The sequence below is a fragment of the Sceloporus occidentalis genome, unplaced genomic scaffold (assembly GCF_023333645.1).
Source record: "Sceloporus occidentalis isolate IW3139 unplaced genomic scaffold, rSceOcc1.0.p SCAF_3, whole genome shotgun sequence".
Lineage (NCBI taxonomy): Eukaryota > Metazoa > Chordata > Lepidosauria > Squamata > Phrynosomatidae > Sceloporus > Sceloporus occidentalis.
In genome coordinates this window covers 9,213,292-9,233,894 of record NW_028316983.1, presented here as the reverse complement: position 1 = coordinate 9,233,894, position 20,603 = coordinate 9,213,292, and the positions used below count along the sequence as shown (strand labels likewise).

Here is a 20,603-nt window from a genome sequence, read left to right as displayed (position 1 = left end):
TCTGTGCCACTATATTCTGCTTTGGTCAGGCCCCAACTGGAATACTGTGTCCAGTTCTGGGCACCACAATTTAAAAAGGACATTGAGAAACTGGAGTGTGCCCAAAGGAGGGTGACTAAAATGTTGAAGGGTCTGGAAACCATGTCCTATGAGGAACGACTTAGGGAGCTGGGGATGTTTAGCCTGGAGAAGAGAAGGTTAAGAGGTGATATGATAGCCCTGTTTAAATACTTGAAGGGATGTCATATTGAGGAGGGAGCTAACTTGTTTTCTGCTGCTCCAGAGACTAGGACCCGGAGCAATGGATGTAAGCTGCAGGAAAAGAGATTCCACCTCAACATTAGGAGGAACTTCCTGACAGTAAGGGCTGTTCGACAGTGAATCACACTCTTTCCTCGGAGTGTAGTGGAGTCTCCTTCCTTGGAGGTCTTTAAACAGAGGCTGGATGGCCATCTGTCGGGGATGCTTTGACTGAGATTTCCTGCATGGCAGGGGGTTGGACTGGATGGCCCTTGGGGTCTCTTCCAACTCTACGATTCTATGATTATATGTATTAAGTCCTAAGACAGTAGTCCCATTCTGTTGTAGTCTTTATTAGTGTGATTTATTTCCCCTCTGTTTCTGCAAAGTGAAGAAAAGGAAAGTAATGCTCCATTCAGTCTCTATGTATCTGAAATTATGGGTCAGCTCTTTTAAATTAGAAGATATTTCTGCTGGAAGCTGAAGGTAGGAATCATGAGACCCTCCAGATGTTGCTTGACTGCAATCCCCACTATTGCTCACTATTGGCAATGCTTACTAAGGCTACTGCGAGTTGTGGTCCAACATCAGGAGCACTGCATGATTTCTATGCCTGATATCAGCCTTGACATCTCTTAGTTAATAATTTGAATACTGGATGAGGGTGACTTCCACATCTTTTAAAAGACATGTAAATGCTTTGTCAGAAAGACAAAGCTACCCCCCCAGGAAAAAAAAAACCCTAATCCTAAACATTGTTGCCATTCAAGTGGTGTGATTTCCCATGCACCTGCTCACACCAACTGCAATAAGCATAAGCAAGGCAAATGCAGCTCCCAAATTACCCATTGCCTTCCATGCATTCACATCTACCACTAGCTGACAGTGGTTTAACAAAAATCATTCATCTCAGTAATAAAGGAACTGGAAGTAACATCTTCCAAAAAAAAAGGGGGGGGATCCAATCCAGGATATTACCAAGGTGGCAAGGTAACCACAACATGTCCGTATTCCAGGATTCAGAACCACGTTGCCTCAAGTAGTCTCTGGCTACACCGGGAGATGCTGATCACATTATTTTATTCCAAATAACTGTCCACAGCCATTTCAGTTTGGATGGAACATGTGGGAAGGAACGAAGTAATCCATACAATCCCACATAAGTCTTAGAAATGGATTCTGTATCCCTGAGCTATCATTTCACTACATGTTTTCATCTGTCTGAGGTGTTCAAACCTACCCCTGTAATAACTTAAGGCTTCTTTGAAGTTTGGTGTAAAATCTAGAGTGAATTCATCGCCTAATCTACATGGAACCCATTCACTTCCATTGATGTTTCCAAAGCAACGTGGGATTAGTCCATGAGAAAGTCGTTTTCCAATGATTGGCTTACAATTTTGGGTTCATCAATGAGGGCCAGTTTTAAGGAAGCTTCATTAGAGTCACAGTGGAAGGAAACAGAGCTCCATGGTAGAACACCTGCTTGGCATACAGAGGATCCCTGAACTGACCCACCACCATCTTGATCTCCCTTCTCCCAAAACAAGGGAGTGCTACTGTCAGTCAGAGAAGATAATAGTGGCCTTGCAAGACCAATGATCTGATTCAGTACTTGACAGCTTCCTGCGTTTCATGGCTACATCAAGGAGAGAAAGAGAGGATATGAAAGACTGCGGTAGAAGGGAGAAAAGTTAGTAGGGAAGTTAATGCACAGAGGGGAGAAGAGATCAGCAGGGTCACTGTACAAAAGCTATCTGCAAAACATGTAGAACTTATTTCAAAGGACTGGTAGAAAGCACTGTGCCCAGTTTGAAAGTAATTTGGCTGTTCTAGTAGCTGTAAGCTGTGACTGTTCATTCATAAGTGAGCACAGGAAGGAAGCCACAGGCCAGGTTGATGGCAAAGGCCCTTTCTTCTAGATTTTGGGGGAAGCCAGTTCATCATTGGTAGATGCATGAATTCAGGATCCTTAAATTGTTTACTGGAGAAAGCAAACTCTTATCCAGTGTTTGATACTCACCAGTTGTTTTCCCCTCCCCTTAATTTAAAAGAACTGTTTCTTAACTTTTTGGTCACCCTTTTTTCTGTGCAACTCAAGATTTGGCATGATTGCAAAGAAGGTGCATGGAATTACATCAAACAGCTGCAAGTACTTGGTTTGGATGTCTGGCTATGTGGCTTTATTGCTGTATTGTGCAGAGGGTCTCTCTCCGTGGTCTTCCCCACCCACCCCACCCGCATCCCCCAAATGAAGCTTAGCAGGTTTCATTCCGAAACAAAAATAGAACAAGGAGCAACACGACACACCAATTCACATGCACTTCATACCTGGAAGCACCATAGGTTTGCGTTTGTGAGCTTTTGGTTTCAAGTGTTTTCAAAAAATAAAAGAGAAAAATATGGGGTAAGAAAAAAGAGGGAAATTAAAAGGAGAAAATAACATAAATAAATAAATAAATAAATAAATAAATAAATAAATAAAGGGAGGTGGGAAGAAAAGAAACAGAACGAAGACAATTAGCATATAAGCTAAGTGTATTCCATCAAGCAGATAAACTCTCAAAAGAGCTCAGTAGGCAGCTGGCCTCAGATTTGGTACAAAGGATATAAATATTTTAAATATATGATCTATTAATAATGACTCATTTTAGTTTTTGCCTTCAAAATCTCACCTCTGGGCAATGTGTAGTTATACTTCAGGGCCAACTCATTACTAATGATAGGCTTCAACAAAAGAACAAAAGCAGTATTCAGCAGGAATATTCCTGAACAGGTGATGAGATTTACAATACAGCAGAGTCAAGTAAGGAAAAAGGACTGCCCCCCTCCTCCTGCCTACAGTCTTCTCTCCCAAAAAAATATTATTAGCCAATGCAGACCACAGTATAATGATCAGTTTCTCCCATCCCATTCCTGTAATGTTCTTTGTAGTGAGCGGGAATGGGGAATACTATAATTTATACCATACTATAATATAATATTGGGCCGGTACACACCATCATAAAGCTCCCGGCGATACTAGGGTTAGGGAGGGCACACCAACCGCATGCTCCCTAACCCTAGTACGTGTGGGGGGCGACATTGTTACTTGTTACACGGCGCACGTAATGATGACGTCACACACATGCCGCATCCAAATGGCACATTGCATGAATCATGTCCACACTGCTCCAGGCCACTTCTGAAACAGAGCTGCTTTTGACCACCCCTTTCTCCTCTTTAACACTTGGGTGCCATTGGTGCCTAAGGCGCAAGAGCACCCCTTTTCCAGGCCAAAGAGTAGTGGCATTTTGCCGCTTCTCATTGGTCTGGAAAAACGCCGGATTGGGGCCACAGGGCTGCTGGTGAGGCTCTCCTGGCCCTGATCCAATGTGAAAAGGGGCAGGTGCAGGCCTTTAGGGCAGTCTGTACCACACCATAATTTCATTCTGGTCCACTCTACCTGCCTTCTGCTTTAACTTGGAGAATTTTTAACATAATAAAATAATAATAAAATAAAACTTTTATTTCTATTCCGCTTTTTATTAAAAACAATCGAAGTGGCTTACAAGAGTTAAAATACATCCATATATATGCATTGTGATTTAATCAGCCAGCATACACATTGGTGCTCTAGAAAACCAAAATAAGAGACCTCCAGTCCACTGGCTATATGAGATATGGGAGAATTCATCATCTAGCCTACCAGCTTTTCTTTTGTTCTTATCTCCACTCCAGGCAGTGTTTGGAGGTAAGGAATTCCCCAACTTCCCTCCCATAGTACAATAGGGCATGAAAATGTTTCTGCTAGAATCAAGGATGATCTAGCTAGCTACTGCAGCTGACATTATGAGCACCTCTGTATTTTAAAATTTACCAGTACACCACTGTTGCCAACATATGTTTGTCAAACCCAGAGACATTTTGTGAACATCTTGAAAATGTTGATAGACATATAAAGGTGAGTGTGAGCCTTCATGTGACTATTGATAATTAAGAAAATTTATCTGGGAATGCCAACTTGTTTATGTACACTTGGTTTTGGATATTTATGGCAACATGGATTGGTAGAGTTGGGGGGGAATCACAACTCTTCCAGTTCAAGTTCCTAACATAAAGCAAGACCATCTACTCACACAGTTCAGAGTGCAGTTGTGCAAACTAATTTCACACTGTATGCTGAAACAGATCAAAACAAATCAAAATAAACCATGGTAGGTTTCCTCCAGAGCAAAGCCAAACAGCTTGCCATGTAAGATACAACCACACCTTCCAAAATAATGATTCCAAATATAACAATCACTTAAGATCCTAAGAATAAGCAAAACACATTTATTTATAATGGTCATTATGACATACATTCTGAAATACCAGTCCATTCTTTGATTCTCCCAAACCAACCCCCTTCTCCTCAGTCACCACCATCAGCGGAGATTTACACAGGATTTGCAAGATCAAGTTAGGTTATATTTCTAATATAAATTAGTTGTCTACTGGTTGCAATATGCAGGCTTCTACCAAAGCATCATGGGAACTGTAGGGCTGAGAGTTTCCTCTTTCTTTATTCCTAGCCCACACACATACCCAGGGTGCATCTACCATGTAGAGATAATGCAATTTGACTCCACTTTAACTGCCATGGAAAATTCCAGAGTTTGCCATTTTGGGAGGCACCAGCACTCTTTGGCAGAGAAAGCTAAAGACTGTAAAACTACAGATCCCAGGATTCTATAGGATGAAGCTACAGCACTTAAATTTTAGGAATGTACCTCCCTCTGCCCCATGGGGCCATGAGGGCATTGCCTCTCCAAATAGGAATTCTGCCCTCCACATGAAATTTCCCCCCTGCCCTCAAATTTCTAGTATTGCGGAGAGTGAGACATTGAAAATCTTGCACATCTAGAATTCTTACCTTTAACTGGTTAGAATTGGCAACTTGACAACTTTGCATGCTCCTTTTCTTAAGACTGTTGCTGTTGCTGTGTGCCTTCAAGTCATTTCTGACTTATGGCTATTCTATGGTGAACCTATCATGGGGTTTTCTGAGACTGAAAGTGTGTGACTTGCCCACGATCATCCAGTGGGTTTTCATGGCCGAGTAGGGATCTATATCCTGGCCTCAAGAGTTGCAGTCCAATGTTCAAACCAGTACAACACATTGGTTCTTTTTCTTAAGTTACCTAAACACTAGCCTAAAGGGTCAACTGAAGTTTATTTATTTGATTTATATCCCACTTTAATCTCTATGTAAGGCCACCAGGTTTTAAGTGACTGAAATGCAAGAAATTTGGAGAGTCAAGGAAAATTTAATAGTGGTGGGAGGGCAATGCCTTCTTTTTGCCCCCTTCCTTTTAGTTACACCCCTGCCCTGACTATAGTTAACATCTTTAAGTATGCTAGTGGAGATTTTATGTGCCCATATGTGTATCCTTGTGTTTTAATAATAATAATAAATAATAAAATTTTTATTTATATACCGCCCTTCCAACAGATCAGGGCGGTTTACAGCAGGTTAAAACAGTACAATAAACAATAGACAATAAAACCGTACAGCAATTCCATAAAAACAAAAAACAAAAAGCCCCGGGTTAGCCAATCTCGTTGCCAGTGCGGAGGAAGGAGGCCTAAAAGACTTTAATCTGGGAATGCAATCCTGAACAGGAAGGTCTTTAAATCCCGTCTAAATTGGGCCAGGGAGGTGGCTGAGCGGAGCTCTATGGGCAGCGTGTTCCAAAGGGCCGGGACGGCAATGGAAAATGTCCTCCTAGTAGTGGAGACAAACCTCGCCCCGGGAACCCTAAGTAATTGCTGCCCAGATGTTCTGAGGGTGCGGGGCGGAATGTATGGGGAGAGGCGGTCCTTCAGGTATCCTGGGCCCAAGCCATTTAGGGCTTTATAGGTCATCACCAACACCTTATATTGCGCCCGGAAGCGAATGGGCAGCCAATGGAGATCTTTTAATACTGGTGTTATATGGCTGGCCCTGGAAGTGCCAGTGACCAGCCTGGCTGCCATGTTCTGCACCATTTGTAGCTTCCGGGTTTGGTATAAGGGTTGCCCCATGTAGAGTACATTGCAGAAATCCAGTCTCGAGGTTACCAGGGCATGTACCACAGTTTCAAGGTCCCTCTGGGCCAGGTATGGGCGCAGCTGGCGAATAAGCCGAAGCTGGTGACAGGTGCTCTTGACCGTCGCATTCACCTGAGTAGTCAGGCGAAGGGACGAGTCAAGAGGCACCCCCAGACTGCGCACGGAGTCCTTCACGGGGAGCGTGACCCCGTTCAGGACAGGTGGAACCACCGCCATTCCTGGACCAGGGGAACCTATCACGAGTACCTCCGTTTTCTCTGGATTCAGCTTGAGTCGGTTTTTCCTCATCCAGCCCATTACTGACTCCAGACAGGCCACGAGAGGAGAGACGCCATCCTCAGTCACTGCATCAGTCGGAGACATAGAGAAGATTATTTGGGTGTCATCAGCGTACTGATAACCCCGCGCCCCATGTCTCCGGATGATCTCTCCCAGCGGTTTCATGTAAATGTTAAATAGCATGGGAGACAGAATGGCTCCTTGAGGGACCCCAGTTTTAAGGGCCCTCTCATTGGAGCACACGTCTCCCAGCTGCACCATCTGGGACCTTTCAGAGAGATAGGAGCGGAACCACTGGAGCGCAGTGCCACCGACTCCTACCTCTGCTAGACGCCCCAGAAGGATACCATGGTCTATGGTATCGAAAGCCGCTGAGATGTCCAAGAGCACCAGCAGGGACACGCTTCCCCTGTCGATGCCCAGACGGAGATCATCGACCAAGACGACCATGGCCGTCTCAACCCCGTAACCCGCCCGAAAGCCAGTTTGAAATGGGTCCAGATAATCCGTATCATCCAAGACCTCCTGAAGCTGGAGTGCAACCGCCCTCTCGATCACCTTCCCCAAAAATGGCTGCAGTGAAACTGGCCGATAATTATTATGTACCAGGGGGTCGAGGGAGGGCTTTTTTAATAAAGGTTTTACTATGGCCAATTTAAGATCAGATGGAAATTGCCCTTCCCTCAAACATGTATTAATAATCCGGCGTAACAATAAAGTTACAGCCGGTCCCCCCTGGGCTGCTAGCCACGAGGGACAGGGATCGAGAGAGCAGGTTGTCTTCCGAACACTTCCGAGGATCTTGTCCACATCATCGGTACTTACCAACTCAAACCGATCCAGTTTAATAAGGTCCACGGAGGCCCTGGATGCCTCTACCCTAGGTTCTGCCTGAATGTCGGCGTTAAGACCTTCGCTTATCCGAGAAGTTTTATCCGCGAAGAAATTTTACACAATTTATTTTCTTCATGTACTGCCTTAGCAACAGATTTCAAAAAAAAGGAGTCTGTGATCCTAACCAACAATCTCTGTGTCAAAAAAGAAAAGAAAAGAAGTCTCTAAAATTTGTCAGTTCCCTTGCCTTGGCAGATGGGCATGGCATTGATCAATGTGGGTGTATACATGTGTGAGAGCCAGGAATCCTCTCAGACATACACACCCAGAGCATTGCTATTGTAAGCCATGTTCGCCCACCAGTTTTCAGCACCATTTGTACTAAATATGCAGAATGTACAAAGGTGAGGACAAGTGGATGTTATGCAGAAAGATATCTAAGTTATGCACATGTTATGCAAAAAGATGTCTAAGACGGGGTACAGACCGCCAGAAAGAGGTGGCCGGGAGCCACCTCTCTTTTCTGCATAGCCGCGCCGCAGCGATCAAATTGTGCGATGTGGCTATGCGAGAAAAAAGGAGTGCTAAAAAGCGGCTCCTTTTTGCACCACCGCAAACAGCTAGTGGCGGCACGAGCATGTCGCTCCTGCGCAGCTCCATCTCGAGGCCACGCAGCAGTGACATCATTGCTACACGTGCTGTCTATTCAGCACCACGCAGCGAGGATGCCTTCATTACGTGCGAGGGGCAATGAGCATCTAGAAGCCCCACCCCTCGCATGTGATGAGGGCATCCTTTTTGGCCCATCTGTACCGGGCCTAAGTCCTTTTTATGTGGCTTAACAGCTACTGCAGCAAAACAAGATATGAATTAATATTGTCCCCCCAAAAGTTTGCCAATTAGAATGTGACCACAAGAGGTTGAGCTTTTATTTAACACCCATATCAGCTTGCAAAGATATTTTTGACTTTTCTACTTAGACTCTCATGCTAGCTTAAAGGCTAAGGTGTACTTTTATGCTTCTGTGGATAACAGAGCATTTCATCAGATGCACACATTTAGAGGCTACTCTGAATAAATTCAAGTCTCCAGGTCCAGATGAACAACATCCAAGAGTAGTGAAACAGCTGGCAAATGTAATCTCAGAACCACTAGCAATAATCTTTGAGGATTCCTATATGCACTTAGAAAGGAATAGTGTTTTGACTAGAAGTCAACATGGCTTTTCAAAAACAAGTCATGCCAAAGTAATCTTATCTCTTTTTATGACAGGGTTACAAGATAGGTGAAGGGAATGCTATGTGTCATATCTTGATTTTTGTAAGGTCTTTAATAAAATCAAAGCTTGTTTTCTGCTGCTCCACAGAATAGGACACGGAACAATGGATGCAAGCTACAGGAAAAGAGATACCATTTAAACATTAGGAAGTACTTCCTGACAGTAAGGGCTGTTCAACAGTGGAACACACTCCCTCATAGTGTGGTAGAGTCTCCTTCTTTGGAGGCTGGTTTGCCATCTGCCAGGGGTGCTTCGTGTATTCCTGCATGGCAGGGGGTTGGACTGGATGACCCTTGTGGTCTCTTCCAACTCTATGATTCTATGAAAATCCTTCATGATTGCCTTGCAAACAGGCTAATAAAATGTGGGGTTGGCCTCTTAGGTGGATTTATAGTTGGTTGAAAAAACCAAACCCAAATGGTGAACACCTATGGTTCCTCTTCATCCTGGAAAGAAGTGAGTAGTGGGGTCCTGTCCTCAGCCCAGAGCTATTCAACATCTTCATCAATGTCTTGGATGATGGAATAGGACAGGCTTATCAAATCTGCAGATAACACTACATTTGGAAGGGTCACTAATGGGCCAGAAGACAGGATCAGAATTAAGAATGACTTTAACGGATTAGAGAGCTAGGCCAAAACTAACAACATGAATTTCAACAGGGAGAAATGGTACTAAACCTAGGGAGAAAAAAAGTGAAATGTGCAGATATAAGATGGGTGACACCTGGCTTGACAACAATACATGCAGAAAGGACCTAGGAGTTTTAGTAAACCACAAGAGGAAAATGGGTCAACAATGTAATGAAGAAGCTTAAAAACCCATTGTGATTCTAGGCTGCACCAATAGGACTATAGTGGGTAGTAATAGTATCAAGGGAATAACTGAAAGAAGTAATAACACTATAGTATTCCACAACTGGAATATTGTGTTCAGTTCTGTACAACAGAATTCAAGAAGAATATTGTCAAACTAGAATATGTCCTTCAGTCTTGAGGTGGAAGCAACAAGGAGTTTCATTTCAAACCTCAAATCTCACCTCCACATGGAAGAAAAGGGGAATCCCTCGCTTCACCGCAAAAAGCTAGTGATAAGTATAGTAATCTGTCAGTCTTGCCATGACTCTTTTCAATTTTGCTCACAAACCTTGCAGAACATATTTCCATCTGATCACACCTATTTTCTCCCCTCTGAGCCTCATATTCAAGAATACGTACATTCAGCTTCTCCTCATCTCCTTGGCTGGCAGGCCCCTGATAGAAATCAAATTAGATAGAACTAGTCACAAGGAGAATAGAGGATATCTCTCTGCACCAGTGGAACTGCAATATCCATGTCGGAAATTGAACACAGAAGATTACTGCTGCCTCCCTACCAAGAAGCCTGTAAATGAGATGAAAAACTGGTTCTCTGCAATATATTATTAATATGCATAGGCACAGATTATTTTTCAAAGATGTAGACAGAACAAAACATAATTCTTGATGGGGTTGTTTTTTTAATGAGCCTGGTTGTTAATAGGTGGTGTATGAATAAATGGCAGCACAAAGCTGTTTCATCACTGGTCCCATATAGTTTTTGTTGTTGTCGTTGTTGTGTGCCTTCAAGTTGTTTCCAGCTTATGGCAACCTTAAGGGGGAACCTATCATGGGGTTTTGTTGCCAAGATATGTTCAGAAGAGGTTTGTCATTGCCATCCTCTGAGGCTGAGAGAGTGTGACTTGCCCAGGCCAAGTCACTCAGTGGGTTTACCTGGATGAACCAGAATTCAAATCCTGGGCTACAGAGTCCTAGTCCAAAGCTCAAACCAGTACATCATGCTGGCTTATATATTCATCTCTATCTATTCTTTATCTATTCTTTATCTATTATCCATTACCATAGTTATTTATCATCAACATTTTACTATGGACTTTTTCACAGGGAGGAGGAAAGCATCATTAAATCATGATTAAGTCATGCTAATAGCGCAATCAGGGGGAAGATTTTCACACCCCCATGCACTTCTCCCATTTGCATCCCGTTCAGATGTGTCATTGGGTAATAAAGGGAATTTCCATTTTTACCCAATGACATGTCCATTACTGTTTACACATGGGACACGAATGGGAGAAGCTCACAGGGGTGTGATAATCTTCCCCCCGATTGTGCTATTAGCACAATTGAACCATGATTTAATGAAATTTGCCTTCCATGTGAAAAAGTCCTATATCTGCATTCTAACCTTTCTTCAAGGTTTTAAATATAAGTTAGCTCAGGGGTTAGAACTGCAGCCTGTGCAATGAAAGCAACCACCTACCAGGGACGTAGCCAGGATTTTAGGAAGGGGGGGGGGGTCCAGACTAAGTGCCACCATTATAATGGGGTTTGGGGGGGGCGGCGGCGCAGCAGCACACACCATTCATTTTTCTATTGGAAGGAGGGGGGGGGTCTGGATCCCAAGATCCCCCCCCCTTGGCTATGTCCCTGCACCCTCCCAATGGCATTTTCCCAACACCCAGGCCCCCAAAAGCCACCAGATCCAACCGAAAACAAATAAAATTAAAAAATAAGAAAAATGTGTTGGGATTTTTGCCCCTAGTTGTACCCATGCCATTCCTGGAGGCCTCTTCTGGAACCTTCCCCAATTTTCATTTGCTCATAAATATATATGTAAGAGTCTTGTGTAAAGATCATATTTTTGTATACAAATTTTAAAAATGCTTTTCACACACAAAACACTGTTTCCATAATAGTTTTGTGTCAAATGTGTGCAAAAAACATCCTAAAATACTTGACCCAAAAACACGGGTGTTCTTTTTCCCTGCAAATTTGTGTGGATATGTGTGTAAACAACATTAATTTTACACAAAATGTGTGTTTTTGGGAACAGTGTTTTTGTGTGAAAAAATGATTTTACACCAAAACCACAATTTTCATGCAAAAAAAATTTCAGAGATGAAAACTGGGGCACACAAAGCCAAGAAAAAGTGTGTGATCAAGATAGCAAAAGTTATGAATGAGGAAAAGCACACAAGCTAGGAGTGGCTGTAGTGCTTGGCTTTTGTCTTAGTATACAGGAAAGGTGCCTCCTCTGTCCTCTCTTATTTTGTAGCAATAGAAGTAAACTGAGCACAAAGAGGACAGATGAGAGGAGAAGATAAAAACTAGGACATTTTTAAGCAGCTGAAAAAGTGGGAGGACGGAAGATTGACTGGGACTGTCCCTGCAAACCTGGGACAGTTGAAGGGTATGGAACTAGCCCTGCCATACACACACTCACCATATTCTGACTAGGTTTATGCACATACAAGACTCAACACAGAATAAGAAACATATTTTTGGCTTCTATATCGCAAGCAAAGACCATTTGCTGCCGGGGTGGGGACAAAAATAAATGAGCTATTTTCATGTAGACTATTGCTATGGTGCTGTATACAAGGTTTGTATACAGTTTTTAATACATTTTAATATTTTAATGCATAATTGCTTTAAATGTTTAATTGTTTTTTAAAGTTTATATCTATCCTTTTTTTAATGCTTCGGTTTTGTTTTTCAATTGTACTGTTTTAAATTTGCTGTTCACCGCCTTGGGTGGGAGAAAGGTGGGATATAAGTGAATCATCATCATCATCATCTATAAGAATAATATACAAAAGCAGTTCACCAAACTGCATAGAAAACATGAATAACCGTGAAAAATTCACTGTTGCAGAATTGCCTCAAATCATGTAAAAATCAAAAAATACAAAATTACTCCACAAAATTCTATTATAAAGCAGCTCATAAAAGGGGCTGCAGCAAGTATTGGGTCAAATGTTTGTACTCAATTAACTAAGCAAGTGGTGGAGGGGAGGAAGAGCTAGAATTTTGCCTTCCCCAGTTGTTGTTCCGTCCCTTTGAGGTGTTTCAGACTTATGGTAACCCTAAGGTGAACCTATCACAATGTTTCTTGGACTGAGAGCCTGTGATTAACCCAAGATCACCCACTAGGCTTCCTTGGCAGAGCAGAGAACTGAACCTCTACAACACATTGGCTCTCAGTACCTTTCCAGTAAGTTCAGGAAAAGCAAACTGCTGCAACCTCTCCTTGTTTATCTGCCCTTTCTTATTAATAACTTTTACCATCGTGACCACACTCTGATGGTGCCACTTGCCACAAGAACCTTGGCTTTCATTTGTGAAATCTTGGAGGGTATTAAGTTTGAAGGACCTGAGTAGGGTAGTTGATAGCAGGGTGTCTTGGAGGTCAATCATGTATAGCATTGCCATATGTCGAAGCTGATTTGATGGCAATTCATTAAAGTGCTCATTATAATCTCTGACATAACCGTTTTGCGTAATGTTGCAACTAAACATGGCCAGTTGATTAGTTTTATTCTCACCGAGCATCTCACAGTTTCCCATAAGCACATTAAAAATTAAAGAGAGCCTACACACTGCTAGCCTGGAGTTGCACTGTGCATTGTGAAAACCATGGATGTGGAAACTGACATAGCCTGCTGTGTTTAGCACCCAGGGAAATACCCTCAGCCCCTGCCTCAGCCTCCGCTTGGCTTCCCTGAGCTCAGGATTGTCATGTCGTATCATCTGCCTGCAGGGAAATGACACAATCTGCTTCTCAGCTAGCAAGATCTCTGGAAAGAAGCCTTGCTTCTGGGAAACCTCCCCTCATCAGACATCACAGAGGGGATTCCCTACCATTTCTCTCTGCACTCTTTGTGCAAATGTATTCCACTGGCCAAGAAACTAGCACTCCGAAAGACCATTCAAAGCAATGACATTCTATTATTATCAGTGGAAATCAAGCCATATTAATAAGGCTATTTTTCCTCCAGTAAATGAAGAGCACGCTTAGGTGGTCAAGAATACCAAAAATATTTTTTTAAAAAAATCAGCATTTAACAGGGTAGGCAGCTTCTCATGTGGCAGCTAAAAAAGCCCATGCAATTCTAGGCAGCATCAACATTTGTATAAGTGTCTAGATCAAGAGAAGTAATAGTGCCATTTTATTCTGCCTTGGTCAAACCTTACCTGAAATACTGTGTCCAGTTCTGGGCACCACTGAGCATGTCCAGAGGAGGGCAACCAAAATGGTGAAAGGGCTGGAAGCTATGCCCTATGAAGGCTGGCTGAGGGAGCTGGGCATGTTTATCCTGGGGAAGAGAGAGACCCCATCTTCACCAGATCGGGGCTACAGCAGCTGCATGCCATGGCCCTTATCTGGCCTTTTTGCAGCACAAAAAGGAGCCGCAAAAAGTGGCTCCTCTTTGCACCCTGGAAAGGGTGACGGAGCTTCCAGAGCTGCAGTTTTACCTTGCTCCTTTGGCACTGCATCATTTAGAGTGCTGTGACGCTGCACACCGTGTGCAGCGTCATGAGGTCCTGGAGGTAGACGCCATGCCCCGACTCTGCCCCCAGGCCAGCCAGAGATGCCAGTCTGCACCCAACTTTTTCCAGGCAAAGCATTCTCTGAAGATGCCAGCCACAGATGCTGGTGAAACGTCAGGAAGAAACTTTTCTGGAACATGGCCACATAGCCTGAAAAGCCCACAAAAAACTATGAGTGCCGGCCAGGAAAGCCTTCGACTTTACATATCCACAGTAGGATTTGAGCTCAGCTGCCTAGGGATGTCCATGGATGTTCACTTTCGCTTGAATGTTAGCAAACAGAATTGTGATCACTAAAGTACAGAAAAGAAACCCTCACCCAAAGGCTTAAACCAGTTCACGAGAAACTTTATCATACCAGGCTCATAAGGCACCACAATCATGTTAGAGCCTGGTGGTGCAATGTCTAAATGCTGGTATTGTATCCATTCACAGCCTCAAGGTTGTGAGTTTGATCTCAGGCAGGGCTCCAGGGTCCACCCAGCCTTGCATCCTTCTGTAAGTCACTAAAATGAGTACCCAGTTTGTTAGGGCAATTAGATTACACATTGTAAATCACTTAGAGAGTGCTTAAGCTCACTGATTAGCAGTACAGAAATGTACTTGCTATTGCAATATAGTGTAGAAAACAAACTGCTCATGGTGCTACATCTGTCCCAGCCTCTGTCTTCTGCAAGAGAGTCTCTATAATGTAACCTCCCTGCTTTATGCCATTCCCAATATGCCTTTCAGTCTTCATTTTTTGTTAGTGCAATTCCCTATCATGGCAATCCATTAGGTTAAAAAAAATAAAGAAAATAAATTTTGAAAAGAAAGAAAAACAGACCAATTAAAGCTTTTTTACTGCTCTTAAATTTCATAGTAATGGGGTTATGGTCGGATAGTGCTTTCGGTAAAATGTCTATCTCCTTAGTTTGAAGACATATCGATTTGGATCCTAGAAAGAAGTCGATCCGAGAAAAGGAATTATGCCTACTGGGGAAAAAAGTGTAATCCCTGGAATCTCCATAGAGGTGTCTCCATAAGTCAGTCAATTTAAGGTTATCAATCAATTTGAAAAAAGAGGAGGGCAATTTGCCCTGATTCCTTTTCTTCCTGTTAGTCCCTGATCTATCCAGTTCCGGATTTATAACAGCATTCCAATCCCCCATCATTATAATATCTGAATAGTCCAATTGTGTAACAGCCTTATATACCTGTTGGTAAAATTTGTCCTTATTTTCTTGAGTACCATAAATGCCTACTAGCAATATTTTCTTGTCCTACACCTCAATTTCAACCCCAATATAATGTCCATTTGCATCATTCAACACTTCTTTAGCTTGAAAAGATTGATTAATGTACATTACTATTCCCTTTTTCTTTTTAATGGAAGATGATACAAATTCATTACCTAATTTTTTATTCTTCAAGAACTGGATATCCCTCTTTCTAATATGAGTTTCCTGCAGGCAAATTACATCTTTTTTCAATTTCCCTAAGTAGTAGGGGAAAAATCCTCTTTGTAGGTGAATTTAATCCTTTTACTTCTTTCTCTCTTTTCTTGTTCTCTTATTTGTCCTTAAATTATTTTCTGTTTTTCACCCCACCACAGCTTTGAGTTTGTCTTTTTCCATTTCTGCTTAAGCTTCTTATCTAAACAGTCCATACTTACTTGTCCCGGAATCTCTTTCTCTTTATCCAATTTATTCTCTTGCTCTTCCTCCTCCTCATTTTCACTTAAAGTCAAGTCATTTGGAGAGTCCTCATCTTGTGTGACTTCTCCATTTTTTTCTTCTTCTAGGTCTTTATTTGTATCCATAGACTCAATCTTTTTCCCATGTTTAGTCCAAAACTCTTTAGCTTTCTGAATTGTATTTAATTTATACCACTTTTGATTCTATTTCACTGAAATCCCTTCCAGTTTTTCCCATCTGTAGAGGATCTTGTTCTTATTGAGACTAGATGTAATAAATTTGTAATTCCCTCGTTTCTGCAAGATTCTTTTGGGGATATCTTTAAAAAGTTTCAGTTCCTCCCCACCTACTATTAGCGGTTTCTCGTAGCTAAGAAATAACAGTTCGTCTCTTATTTTTTTCCTAACGAATGATATTACGACATCTCTGGGTAGATCTCTACTTCGAGCAACTTGAGAGTTAACCCTGAATGTTTTATTTATCTCCTTAATAAACTCCTGGTGGGGAATTTCCATATAGTCCGCTATATGGACTGGGGATAGATGTTCACAAAGATTTTCAAATTTCTCTTGTTTCAGCCCTCTAATCTTCAGAGAATTTTCCCTAAGTTTTAATTCTTCTACAGCTTTCAAATCCAATTGCATCTCTTGCTGTTGACTGATTGTAATTGTTTTCTCCTCCAGGTTTTGCGTCTTTACCTCTAAATTATCAATTCTTGCTATTACTTGATTTATTTATTTCACTACATCCTCCAGAGAGCTTTTGATTCCTTTAAGCTCCGCCTTCAGCTCTACCTTCTACCCTGCTGCATGGCGGCTTTTGCTGCCATGGTTCTCGAATTCATATCAAAGCTCTCCCTACACCACTTAATAGTCTAGTACCACAAAGAGATACTGACTCCAGAGAAGCCAAAAAAAAATAATAATCAGAAAGTAGAGTCATGATCAAATCTCCCTATTAGACAATATCTCAATTATTAGCTTTATTCTCTTCCAATTCTGTTTCTCCAGTTGTCAATCTGCTATTTCTTTTCTATTGATATTATGGTATTGTTTGTTACTATTCCAATCCCCTTTGTTACTTAATCTTTGTAAATTCCCCTTTAATACTTTAAAATTGTGCCTCCTAAGTCCATTAATTCCTCTTCAAAGTCTGATGTCCTCACTGTTTTCTAAAGTCCAATTGCCACTGGTCACTCTTTTCCACTGTTGAATTTTATCTCTGGGATTCCTTCCTATTCTAGTCTCTTTTCCTCCCCCTTCTGCTTTAGGTTCCTCTCCACAAACTTTGTCCAGCACGATGAGTTAGAACTATTTGCCACCTTCCAAACACATTAAAATCCAAATTGCATCCTCCTTTCCTACTCCTCTTCTCCTTTCTGTTTGGTTCAGTTGCTTTTTCACTTCTTCAGATTTCCTCCTCTCCTTTCCAATGCCTTTATCCACACATTCAAAATTTACATCCAAATTCTGTGTTTTCCACCGTCTTATTCTCACCAGTCCAATACAATTGCATCCAGATTTACAGTGTAACAAAAAGTTTCCAAATGGTCTTTATGTTTAAATCAATCCCAGCTGGCTGTTTCTCACTCCTACATTCAGCTCCAACACAGCTGCAGCGGGAGATGCAAAGTCCGTTCTGTTAAAGCTCACGTAAGGTTATACATTTCTTTGGTGATATAAAGATAGCTTTGACAGATAAATTTTAAGTAAGGAAGACTTGATAGTTTCGCTTTACATAAGTTGCTTGCCTGGATGTTGCTTAATAAAACCCCAGCAAAGGCGCTTGTAGCCACAGGCTCCATTCGCGGCTTGGCTCCTCCGCTGCCCCCGCTCCAATGGCTTCCCCTCCTCGCGGGTCGCCCTCCAGTTTCCCTCGGAAGAGAAGGACTTCAGAGACGGGGATGGCAGCTCCATGAGGGACCTCTGGAACCCCCTATGGCAAGGGGGTTTGCCAGACAAGTGGCGGTAATGGAGGACTGCCTGGTCCGGAGGAAAAAAAGCTCCAAAACGGGAGATTCTGGCGGAGCTCCGCCAAAACGCTCCTCACACCTTCGTTCGCTGGGCGGAAGTGGGGGTACCAAATTTCAAAGCTCATAAACACTTGAGCATCAAGAAAATCCCAAATCCCAAATGTTTAAAGAATAGCAATGATCTTTTGTCACATCTCTAGCTTTGAGCATCATGAATTTTGACTGGCCCTTGTTGCTGTTTTGAAAACCTGACAACTCTACTTTGCCATAAAGGTTATTCCATATTCGGGGTGGGCAAAGTGCAGCCCACAGGCTGCACCTCAAGGTTGTTTTTGTGGCCTCCCAAGGGTAAAAAAAAACCTATAAACTTTTGCCCCCAAAGTGCCCCTTAATGTCCTCTGGGAGCATTTTGCCACATTTACCCATGAAAGGTCTTTGATTAAACTGGCAGTAAACTGGAAACAGGTTTTTGTGGGGTTTTTGGGCTATGTGGCCATGTTCTAGAAAAGTTTCTTCCTGACGTTTCACCAGCATCTGTGGCTGGCATCATAGCCTGAAAAACCCACAAGAAAATATGGATGCTGGCCATGAAAGCCTTTGACTTCACAAACTGGAAATGTCTTCTGGTGATTTCCTGTTTTGAAAAAAGGCATCTCTTGGGCCTAAAATGGACCAGAGGGGCTTAAAAATATGGCAAAACACCCCCAATATCCCATAGAAGACATAGGGGGGCAATAGACGATAGATAGATAGATAGATAGATAGATAGATAGATAGATAGATAGATTGCTGTGTATCTGTGTTGCCCCTAAGATCTAATATACTGCTCTTGCTTCTCCCAGTTGCCCACCCCATTCTACATGGGCAGCAATTAAAGTTTTAACTAGAGTTTATTAGAGTTGTGGCTTTCAGAAAGTGGCTGAACTACAACTCCCATGCGCTATGCCAGCAAGGGCTGGTGAGAGCTGTAGTTCAGCAACATCTCAAGGACTACACTTCACCCATCCCTGGTTTACCAAAAGATGAATGAATGAAATCCACACTTCACAGACAAAAGTAGGTCAAAATGCTAAATGTTGCAGGGGATCATGGAAAACAAATATATTCTTGCTTGTAGTTACCTACTTTTCAAGGGCCAGCTCTTCCGGAGATCTTCAGGCATTACCGCAGCAACTGTCACAAAAACAATACCACTGATAACGGGTGCAGGAAAAAAAGATAAAAATGGAAAAGGCAAGACGTACACAGAAACACAAACACACATACAAGAAAAGGGGAAAAAATTAATAAAATGGACATGAAAACAATGAGGAAAATAGACCTAAAGCAATTGAAAAAGAAAAAGAGACTTTCAAAAAAGAACAACAGAATTTTTTGGGTGAATTTTAACCACAATAAAAACAGAATGTTTGTTTCAACATAATAAAACAAAAATGTATGCTTAATGGTGCTGGTTATCCACAGAAGAGGAACAAAGGGTTTTAAGAGGAGCACCTACCTGTACATGGGAACAGTAACAGTTCTCTCATAGTAATTCCAAGTGGAATGCAGATCCGTGCGGCTGAGGTTGGTGGCATAAAACCTCCAGGCGGCCTGTAAATTAGATAGATGGCTGTGAATATTTTAGAAAAAACAATAAGCAAACAGCAAGTTCCAATAACTGGAGAAAGGGAGATTTCAACTGTTGAATTCAGAGTATCTGCTCTAGCCAATTTTACTGAAGGAATATCAAATCCAAGAAATCCAGGGAAACTAGTGGGAAGTAGTACTTTTGTATTTGTAATAGTAGTTGTTTGTTTATTTTATGTAGTGTTTTGTTGTTGTTTTTTGTTGCTGTAAGAAGTTGTTTATTTTTTTTAGATTTTAATGGATCTGTACATTTAAAATGTTCATATTGTTTCATATGTTGTTATTCTGGAAAACTTTGCTTTAGGTCAAGAGCCTTTTGCAGCTTCCTGTGTCTCTACTGCTACTTCTAGTTTGGCATCCGATGATGATGATGATGATGATGATGATGATGATGATGATGATGATAACAACAATTTTTATTTATATTTCCCTCTTCTCCCAAGGATCGAAGTGGGATCACATCATTAAAAATACAATACAATACAGATACAACTATGAAATACTAGTACTGAATTACAACATTCCTATTAGTTCCTTAAAATATCTAATCATCAAGCAATCCTACAGTCATCATCAAGGGTGGAGCATTTATCATAATCTTATACAGAATCCAGAAGAGATCCATCTTAAGTGCCTTCTTAAAGGCATCTAAGGTGGAAATAAGACCGATCTCTTCCTGTAGACTGTTCCACAATTTAGGGGCTGTGGCTGTAAATGCTCTATGGGAAGTTGTTATTAACCTGGTGTTATAGTGTTCCATTAAGTTCTTTCCAAATGTTCTGAGAGTGCGGAACAGATTGTGCAGGGAGAGGCATTCCTTCAAGTAACTCGGGCCCAAGCCATGTAGGGCTTTAAATGTGATAACCAACACCTTGTACTGTGCCCGGAAACTGATTGGCAGCCAGTGAAGGGATTTCAGCACTGGTGTTATATGGTCAGACCTAGGGTATTAGTGACCAATCTGGCTGCAGCATTTTGAAGCAATTGAAGCTTCCGAACTTGATACAAGGGTAGTCCCAAGTAGAGCGCATTAGAGAAATCTAAACAAGATACCTTGCTCAACAGAGCTTGGGAAGTTATTATGGAAAGCCATAATAATTAAAATTCAAAGCAACACAAGTTATGTGGCAAATTATAAAAATAACTTGCCCCAATAGTGTTGAAAATCTTCATGACTTTTGTGACTTTAAAAGATATGCCCTTGAATAAGCATGGATAAAACTTGAAAAATTCCTATCAAAATGTTTACAAATATC

The 20,603-nt window shown here is 41.8% G+C and overlaps 1 protein-coding gene across 9 annotated transcripts in view; it reads right to left on the bottom strand.

Annotated features, from left to right (window-relative positions):
• KCNQ2 (potassium voltage-gated channel subfamily Q member 2) overlaps window positions 1-20,603 on the bottom strand; it is a 150,188-nt gene that overhangs the window by 44,643 nt on the left and 84,942 nt on the right. For 7 of the 9 annotated variants that reach the window (XM_089513621.1, XM_089513614.1, XM_089513622.1 and 4 more), the window contains 2 exons: window positions 19,217-19,311; window positions 2,569-2,598 (listed from right to left, as the gene is read on the bottom strand). In XM_089513621.1, coding sequence (XP_089369747.1) covers window positions 2,569-2,598; window positions 19,217-19,311 — 125 coding nt within the window. The remainder of the gene's footprint in view (window positions 1-2,568; window positions 2,599-19,216; window positions 19,312-20,603) is intronic. The other 2 variants (XM_089513615.1, XM_089513617.1) reach the window with 1 other exon arrangement.